This window comes from Brassica napus, unplaced genomic scaffold (genome assembly GCF_020379485.1).
Source record: "Brassica napus cultivar Da-Ae unplaced genomic scaffold, Da-Ae ScsIHWf_3013;HRSCAF=3800, whole genome shotgun sequence".
In the NCBI taxonomy this organism is placed as follows: Eukaryota; Viridiplantae; Streptophyta; class Magnoliopsida; order Brassicales; family Brassicaceae; genus Brassica; species Brassica napus.
Window position 1 is genome coordinate 1 of NW_026016261.1, and position 10,000 is coordinate 10,000.

General features: G+C 35.9%; 1 protein-coding gene, 1 non-coding gene and 2 pseudogenes across 2 annotated transcripts in view; 3 read left to right on the plus strand and 1 right to left on the minus strand.

Moving 5' to 3' along the window:
* The first annotated feature begins 1,420 nt into the window (after positions 1-1,420).
* Positions 1,421-1,493, plus strand: TRNAT-UGU. The gene has a single exon. It is a non-coding gene; the product is annotated as a tRNA-Thr (tRNA).
* A 1,669-nt stretch (positions 1,494-3,162) lies between these two features.
* LOC125602863 lies at positions 3,163-3,438 on the plus strand (annotated as a pseudogene).
* A 1,325-nt stretch (positions 3,439-4,763) lies between these two features.
* Positions 4,764-7,366, plus strand: LOC125602866 (annotated as a pseudogene).
* Positions 7,367-9,329: 1,963 nt separating this feature from the next.
* LOC125602864 (photosystem I P700 chlorophyll a apoprotein A1-like) overlaps positions 9,330-10,000 on the minus strand; it is a 2,498-nt gene continuing 1,827 nt past the window's right edge. The window contains exon 1 of the mRNA XM_048774242.1: positions 9,330-10,000. This exon is cut by the window's right edge and continues 1,827 nt beyond it. Within this exon, the coding sequence (XP_048630199.1) occupies positions 9,932-10,000 (69 nt within the window). The 3' untranslated portion in view covers positions 9,330-9,931.

Consider the following 10,000-nt stretch of genomic DNA (forward strand, 5'->3'; position numbering starts at 1 on the left):
TATGAAAAAATTATTTAGATCGAAATAATTCAAATCGATAGTTCTTTCTCATTTGTATATGTATGATATATCCACAAGACTTGTATATAATAAGAAAAGAAATTCGAGTTGTAAAAGTGTCGGATGAATGAAAAAGATCAATGAATTCTTGAATAACTAAAAAAAGGGTAAGGTGTCAAAACAGACTTTTTTAGGGAGTAGGGTTGGGGATAGAGGGACTTGAACCCTCACGATTTTAAAAGTCAACGGATTTTCATCTTACTATAAATTTCATTGTTGTCAGTATTGACATGTAGAATGGGACTCTATCTTTATTCTCGTCCGATTAATAAGTTCCACCAAGGATCTATCAGACTATGAAGTGAATCGTTTGATTCAACACAAGGGATTGAACTCCATTTGTTAGAACAGCTTCCATTGAGTCTCTGCACCTATCCCGCTTTCTAAACTCTGGTTTGTTCGCGTAACCCAGGATTTGGCTCAGGATTGCCCATTGTTAATTCCAGGGTTTCTCTGAATTTGAAAGTTATCACTTAGTAGGTTTCCATACCAAGGCTCAATCCAATTAAGTCCGTAGCGTCTACCAATTCCGCCATATCCCCTTTTTGCTTTGAGATTAGGATCTCATTATGATGTCTTTCCACTTTTTCTTATGACGAAACCTTGGAATTCATTACATACAGATACTTATTTTATTTCTTTGGTATCTTCTTGCATTTTTTTTAGCCCCATCCATATTGATTTAGTTTAATCAACAAAGATTCTATCATTTTTGTATTTGCAATTCAATATGGTTATATATTAGAGAACATATATATGTTCTTCCTTTTCTCATCGTTGTCTTCAATTTTAAGAAATAGTCGAACGGTCGATTCGTTTTTTTTACTTCCATGAAAAGAAATTTATGATCATTATTGAAACTTAGAATTCTACAATGTGCAATGTAAAAAGATTATAAGTCTACTTCGTAGATTTGAAATTCGAATAATTCTAAAAAAGTATATTCGAAATGAATATTCGAATATTCATTCTAATAATTTAATTCTATAAAATAATAAAGAATATAAAAAGAGAAAAAGTATCAAATAATAATAATTGCATGAGGTTAGAACAAAAAAACCAAGAATTTCAAATCAGATATCATTTAACTTTAAAAAAAAAGCTTTCCGGTCTAATTAAAATTTTCTTATTTAGAAACTCATGAAATCAAAATTAGAAAGTCGATATATTGCTATATTATATTAATTCATTAAGGTTTTGTTTTATTTATTTAATGATAGTCACTATTTATTTGAGCTATATTCTGTTCTAGAATATCGAAAATATGATGAATTCTAAATAGATAAGGAAAAATATGAATAGAATAGTTAATTAATACGATCTAGTAGTTTAGTGAATTTGTATACACTATTTTAGTTGAGCCCGCTTAGCTCAGAGGTTAGAGCATCGCATTTGTAATGCGATGGTCATCGGTTCGATTCCGATAGCCGGCTTTTACATAGTTTTTCATTTTTTTTACATGATTTTTAATGTACTTTCAAAAAAAAATAAGATTGAAAAGACTTCTTTCACCTTTTTCCAAGAGTTACCACGCCATTTATATTATGTCATATAAACTTCCATATAGGAATATATATTGGGGTAAAAGGGTTAGATCTTGGCAAAATAAATGAAGAAAATAAAGGAAAATTTTTGTGATTTATTGATTTATATATATTGTATATACAATAAAAAAAATCTGTATATTGAGAGAATATATCTTCTGACTCTTTGTATTCCAATAGTTTATTGGAGTGGATTTTACGTTATTTATCATTATCATTTAGTTCAGTTTTAATTTTGTTTAGTTTTTGTACAATTTCAATAAAAAAAGGAGTCTTTATGTCACGTTACCGAGGGCCTCGTTTTAAAAAATACGCCGTCTGGGGGCTTTACCGGGACTAACTAGTAAAAGGCCTAGGGCAGGAAGCGATCTTAGAAACCAATCACGCTCCGGAAAAAAATCTCAATATCGTATTCGTTTAGAAGAAAAACAAAAATTGCGTTTTCATTATGGTCTTACAGAACGCCAATTACTTAAATATGTTCGTATCGCCGGAAAAGCTAAGGGGTCAACGGGTCAAGTTTTATTACAATTACTTGAAATGCGTTTGGATAACATCCTTTTTCGGTTGGGTATGGCTTTGACTATTCCTCAAGCGCGCCAATTAGTTAACCATGGGCATATTTTAGTTAATGGTCGTATAGTTGATATACCAAGTTATCGATGCAAACCCCGAGATATTATTACAGTGAAGGATGAACAAAACTCTAGAACTTTGGTTCAAAATCTTCTTGAGTCATCTGCCCCCGAGGAATTGCCAAACCATCTGACTCTTCACACATTCCAATATGAAGGGTTAGTCAATCAAATAATAGATAGGAAATGCGTCGGTTTGAAAATAAATGAATTGCTTGTCGTAGAATATTACTCTCGCCAGACTTAAAAAACCTAAGTGAAGTAAAAAAAAATCACTAAAAACAAGAGTTCGGACAACTCCCCTTTGCCCGCTTTTTTGATTAAAACTAAAAAGGGACAAGGTAAGGGATTTTGTCGGGGAATCTTTTTCCTATTCATGTATCATAGATTGGTAGGGAGGTTTGGATCCCTTGTTTGCTCTTCCCAGCATTTTCCATAGCAAAGAAATGTAGATTTTATATCTAGAAAAATTGGAAGTAGATAGAATATTTTTTATAAAAAACGAGTCCGCTTTTATGTTAGTTCGTACTATAAAATTCCTTTGTTTGTGAGAAAATTTTCTCACAAAAGAAAAGTTAAAGGAAATAAAAAGAGTTATAGAATGGATTACTACCTATGCCAAGATCGCGTATAAATGGAAATTTTATTGATAAAACCTTTACAATTGTAGCCGATATCTTATTACGAGTCATTCCGACAACTTCCGGAGAAAAAGAGGCATTTACTTATTACAGAGATGGTGCGATTTGATTATCATTATCATTTTTTTCTATTTCTCACCGATTTGGAATAGAAAAAAATGAGTATTGAAAAAAATCTACGCTTTTGAAGGTGAAGTTTATAATATAAAAAAGCAATCCCTTCTGTCATGTATCCACGATTAGTGCAGCCTTAGATGCTTCAATTATGAATTCTAGTATTGAGCAAAAGGTTTTTTACCTACGGTTCCCGTATTACAGATCAATCCTACTAGACTAATACAATATACGAATAGGAGGCACAGGGGAAGAAGCACTACGCCGAGAAATCAACAACACGAAAACTTTCTTCAAAAAGATTCCTTTTCTTTCTTCTTCTTTGGGATTGGGACTAATTAAAATGGTTGGAACAATAAACATCCATCTCGTCCGTACTTTGGATACCCGTATAACCATTGAAGACTGTTGAAGTGACTAATTCCTGGAAATTTAGGGGCGTTGAGAACAAAGAAATTGTTAGAGTTTCCTTTTTTATTTTATCTAGTATGAATATGAATCCACTTGGTAGTAAGAAAAGATCTTTTACAAGAAGGTTGGCTAGGGATTTCTTGTAAAAACATTAGCCCCGCTTAGTTCATAATGACATCAAATTTTTCCATATCCATATATTTATTATTTTCATTATGCACCTAAAGGAGGAGCCGTATGAGATGAAAATCTCACATACGGTTCTGAAACGGAGAATTCGTTAAAGCGAATGACGACCGTAACGGATGTCGGCTCAATCTGAAGGAAATTATGCGGAAGCATTACAGAATTATTATGAAGCTATGCGACTAGAAATTGACCCCTATGATCGAAGTTATATACTCTATAATATAGGCCTTATCCACACAAGTAATGGGGAACATACCAAAGCTTTAGAATATTATTTTCGGGCATTAGAACGAAACCCCTTTTTACCACAAGCTTTTAATAATATGGCTGTGATCTGTCATTACGTGCGACTATCTCCACTATAGAAAAAAAGAACGAACAGCTAGTCAATGAAATACTAGAAAAAAAAAAGGCTTTCTACATAAGCATCGTCCAAAACGATTTTTTATCAGCTGTAGCAAATAAATAAACTTCATGGATCGAAATATGAAGTGAAGACTAGATATGCCTAAATACTTTATTTTCTATGGATAAAAAAAGATTTAATTGATAGAGGAAGCACCGTAAAGATCAACTGGAAAGGTTTTGGACCGATACAACAAGAGCTGTTTATTATATCATAATATGAGATAAATCTTAGAAATCTACTTATGTAATAGAGTGGATCCCCTAAGGTATTGAGCAGCGGTGTAGCATCAGATCCTAAAGACAGTAAGTCTTTTTCTTTTTTATGATATGAAGTATGAAAAAAAGTCTTTTTCAACGATTCTATATAAATTTATATATGAAAGCGGGATAGTTACCTTTCAGAAAATTCTAATATCTAATAACAGTGGACATGCCTTTTTTTTTCTGAAGGTAGGAGAAAAGATAAAACTTATTATTAGATTAATTAATATATTAATTAAATCAAAACGAAAGTTTGAAACTCATGTAATTACTCTCTTTTGTTTAATCCAAGAAAAACCGAATGAATATCTATAAGAAATCTCATTCAATTAGATATAAAGTTAAAGTAGGTTAAAGTGAAAAAAACTGGTACACCAAAACAAAAGAGTTGGTTGTCGAGCCGTATGAGGTAGGAAACTCTCAAGTACGGTTCTCAGGGAGGGAATTGACCCGCCTATTCCGACCGTGGAGAACAGGCCATTCAACAAGGAGATTCTGAAATGGCGGAGGCTTGGTTTGCTCAAGCCGCCGAGTATTGGAAACAGGCTATAACGCTTACTCCTGGTAATTATATTGAAGCACAGAATTGGTTGACGATCACGAGGCGCTTCGAATAAGAACTTTTTCTTTGTTTCTTTTTTTTTTATTCTATAATATATCTTTATTTGTTTTTACAATTAATTGTTTTTAGTTTCTTGGCCCTCTCGGTCAAATAAACCAGATTCTTTTTTCTATCAGAAGAACCAATCCCAGAAAAAAATTTCATTATATCCTTTTCTCAAATCGTTCTATTTAATCTGGTATTCTCTAGGGATAAGTAGTACATGAATATGAGAATATCTATAATATCTATATCTAGTTTTTTCTATTTTTTTCTTTTCGACTATTAAAACGAATAAAAGGGATTTGAAAATGACTAAATATCAATACTAGAATGTTTCTTAGTAATGACTAATAAGCGGTTATTGAAATAGGATAATATCCTCTATTTAAAACATAAAAAATAGGCTATATTTCGGAACTTATAATTGAAATATGAATACACTAGATTAGGTTATAAAAAAAAATTATTTGTGTACCAATACTAATGTAAAGGTGCGAAAACGCTTTTTAATAAAAAAAAAAAAGGGGGGGGTCCGTTGAGCACCCTATGGATATGTCATAATAGATCCGAACACTTGCCCCAGATCGACTTCCAGATCATAATTGCTCTAGTGAATAACTAAAGAAAATGGATGAATAGATGGGAGATAGAAGAGAAAGAACAAAATTCTAAGCATCTATCATCGGTTCACTAATTATTTGAGTGACTGTTGGCGGGTTTCTTTGTATGTGTTGTCCGGAAAGAGGAGGACTCAATGATTATTCGTTCGCCGGAACCAGAAGTCAAAATTTGGTAGATAGGGATCCCATAAAAACTTCTTTCGAGGAATGGGCTAAACCCGGTCATTTCTCAAGAACAATAGCTAAGGGACCATCATTTAGCTATCGCAATTCTTTTCCTAATAGCAGGTCATATGTATAGGACCAACTGGGGTATTGGTCATGGTCTAAAAGATATTTTAGAGGCTCATAAAGGTCCATTTACAGGCCAAGGCCATAAAGGTCTATATGAAATTCTAACAACATCATGGCATGCTCAATTATCTCTTAACCTGGCTATGTTAGGCTCTTTAACTATTGTTGTAGCTCACCATATGTATTCCATGCCCCCTTATCCATATCTAGCTACTGACTATGCTACACAACTATCATTGTTCACACATCACATGTGGATTGGTGGATTTCTCATAGTTGGTGCTGCTGCGCATGCAGCCATTTTTATGGTAAGAGACTATGATCCAACTAATCGATACAACGATTTATTAGATCGTGTCCTGAGGCATCGCGATGCAATCATATCACACCTCAACTGGGTATGTATATTTCTAGGCTTCCACAGTTTTGGTTTGTATATTCATAATGATACCATGAGTGCTTTAGGGCGTCCACAAGATATGTTTTCAGATACTGCTATACAATTACAACCAGTCTTTGCTCAATGGATACAAAATACCCATGCTTTAGCACCTGGTGTAACAGCCCCTGGTGAAACAGCGAGCACCAGTTTGACTTGGGGGGGCGGTGAGTTAGTAGCAGTGGGTGGCAAAGTAGCTTTGCTACCTATTCCATTAGGAACGGCCGACTTTTTGGTACATCATATTCATGCATTTACAATTCATGTGACGGTATTGATACTGTTGAAAGGTGTTTTATTTGCTCGTAGCTCGCGGTTAATACCAGATAAAGCAAATCTTGGTTTTCGTTTCCCTTGTGATGGGCCTGGAAGAGGAGGAACGTGTCAAGTATCTGCTTGGGATCATGTCTTCTTAGGACTATTCTGGATGTACAATTCTATTTCGGTAGTAATATTCCATTTCAGTTGGAAAATGCAGTCAGATGTTTGGGGTAGTATAAGCGATCAAGGGGTGGTAACTCATATTACCGGAGGAAACTTTGCACAGAGTTCCATTACTATTAATGGGTGGCTCCGCGATTTCTTATGGGCACAAGCATCTCAGGTAATTCAATCTTATGGTTCTTCGTTATCTGCATATGGTCTTTTTTCCTAGGTGCTCATTTTGTATGGGCTTTCAGTTTAATGTTTCTATTCAGCGGGCGTGGTTATTGGCAAGAACTTATTGAATCCATTGTTTGGGCTCATAATAAATTAAAAGTTGCTCCTGCTACTCAGCCTAGAGCCTTGAGCATTGTACAAGGAGCTCAGGACCCCACTACTCGTCGTATTTGGTTTGGTATTGCTACCGCACATGACTTCGAGAGTCATGATGATATTACTGAAGAACGTCTTTATCAGAATATTTTTGCTTCTCATTTCGGGCAATTAGCAATAATTTTTCTGTGGACTTCCGGAAATTTGTTTCATGTAGCTTGGCAAGGAAATTTTGAGACATGGATACAAGACCCTTTACATGTAAGACCGATTGCTCATGCTATTTGGGATCCTCATTTTGGTCAACCGGCTGTGGAAGCATTTACTCGAGGAGGTGCTCTTGGCCCGGTGAATATGCTTTTCTGGTTTTATCAGGTTTATTTATGCTAGATTCTTTCTCCTCATAATGTTGGTACAACCACATATCATGCTAAGTGATTGTTCTGGATTTCTTTACTATCCTTTCCATTTCGTAAGTAGGACTTTAGTTCTTTTGTTGGTTGCTGTTATGTATGTTCAGTAGTCATTATTATATCTTGATCCAGCTGGTAGTCATTATTCTGGGTTTATCAGTGGTGGTATCAATCGGTTACGTACAATGAGATCTTTATACTGGAGCTCTTTTTCTATTATTTCTTTATGCCCTATCCTTAATAGGGGTTGGTTACACCTACAACCAAAATGGAAACCAAGATTTCATGGTTCAAAAATGCTGAATCTCGTCTGAATCATCATTTGTCAGGACTATTCGGGGTAAGCTCCTTGGCTGGACAGGTCATTAGTACATGTCGCTATTCCTGCATCCAGGGGGGATATGTTCGATGGAATAATTTCTTAAGTGTATTACCGCATCCCCAAGGGTTAGGCCCACTTTTACGGGTCAGTGGAATCTGTATGCTCAAAACCCCGATTCAAGTAGTCATTTATTTGGTACCTCCAAGGATCAGGAACTGCCATTCTAACCTTCTGGGGGATTCCATCCACAAACGCAAAGTTTATGGCTAACCGATATGGCACATCATCATCTAGCTATCGCAATTCTTTTCCTCATTGCGGGTCATATGTATAGAACTAACTTTGGAATCGGACACAGTTAAAAGATCTTTTAGAAGCATATTCCTCCGGGAGGACGGTTGGGGCGTGGGCATAAGGGTCTTTATGACACAATCAATAATTCGATTCTTTTCAATTAGGCCTTGCTCTAGCCTCCTTAGGAGTTATTACTTCCTTGGTAGCTCAACACATGTACTCTTTACCTGCTTATGCGTTCATAGCGCAAGATTTTACGACTCAAGCTGCGTTATATACCCATCACCAATACATTGCAGGATTCATCATGACAGGATTTTGCTCATGGAGCTATATTTTTTATTAGAGATTACAATCCAGAACAGAATGAGGATAACGTATTGGCAAGAATGTTAGACCATAAAGAAGCTATCATATCCCATTTAAGTTGGGCCAGCCTCTTTCTAGGGTTCCATACTTTGGGACTTTATGTTCATAATGACGTCATGCTTGCTTTTGGTACTCCCGAAAAACAAACTTGATCGAACCCATATTGCCCAATGGATACAATCCGCTCATGGGAAAACTTCATATGGATTTGATGTACTTTTATCTTCGACAAATGGCCCAGCATTTAATGCGGGTCGAAGCATATGGTTGCCCCGGCTGGTTAAATGCTATAATGAGAATAGTAATCATTATTCTAACAAAGGTCCTGGAGATTTTGGTTCATCATGCTATTGCTTTAGGTTTACATACAATACATTGATCTTAGTAAAGGTGCTTTAGATGCACGTGGTTCCAAGTTAAGCCAGATAAAAAGGATTTCGGGTATAGTTTCCTTGCGATGGTCCGGACGAGGTGGTACTTGTGATATTCCGGCTTGGGACGCATTTTTATTTGGCAGTTTTTGGATGTTAAATACTATTGGATGGGTTACTTTTTATTGGCATTGGAAACACATCACATTATGGCAAGGTACCGTTTTACTAAGATCAATGTAGTTGTATGTAAACCTAAAGCAATAGCATGATGAACCAAGAAATCTCCAGGACCTATTGTTAAGAATAATGAATACTATTCTCATTAATAGCATTTAACCAGCCGGGCAACATATGCTTCGACCCGCATTAAATGCTGGGCCATTTGTCGAAGATAAAAGTACATCAAATCCATATGAAGTTTTCCCATGAGCGGATTGTATCCATTGGGCAAATATGGGTTCGATCAAGATTTGTTTTTCGGGAGTACCAAAAGCAAGCATGACGTCATTATGAACATAAAGTCCCAAAGTATGGAACCCTAGAAAGAGGCTGGCCCAACTTAAATGGGATATGATAGCTTCTTTATGGTCTAACATTCTTGCCAATACGTTATCCTCATTCTGTTCTGGATTGTAATCTCTAATAAAAAATATAGCTCCATGAGCAAAAGCTCCTGTCATGATGAATCCTGCAATGTATTGGTGATGGGTATATAACGCAGCTTGAGTCGTAAAATCTTGCGCTATGAACGCATAAGCAGGTAAAGAGTACATGTGTTGAGCTACCAAGGAAGTAATAACTCCTAAGGAGGCTAGAGCAAGGCCTAATTGAAAATGAATCGAATTATTGATTGTGTCATAAGACCCTTATGCCCACGCCCCAACCGTCCCCGGAGGAATATGTGCTTCTAAAAGATCTTTTATACTGTGTCCGATTCCAAAGTTAGTTCTATACATATGACCCGCAATGAGGAAAAGAATTGCGATAGCTAGATGATGATGTGCCATATCGGTTAGCCATAAACTTTGCGTTTGTGGATGGAATCCCCCAAGAAGGGTTAGAATGGCAGTTCCTGATCCTTGGGAGGTACCAAATAAATGACTACTTGAATCGGGGTTTTGAGCATACAGATTCCACTGACCCGTAAAAAGTGGGCCTAACCCTTGGGGATGCGGTAATACACTTAAGAAATTATTCCATCGAACATATTCCCCCTGGATGCAGGAATAGCGACATGTACTAAATGACCTGT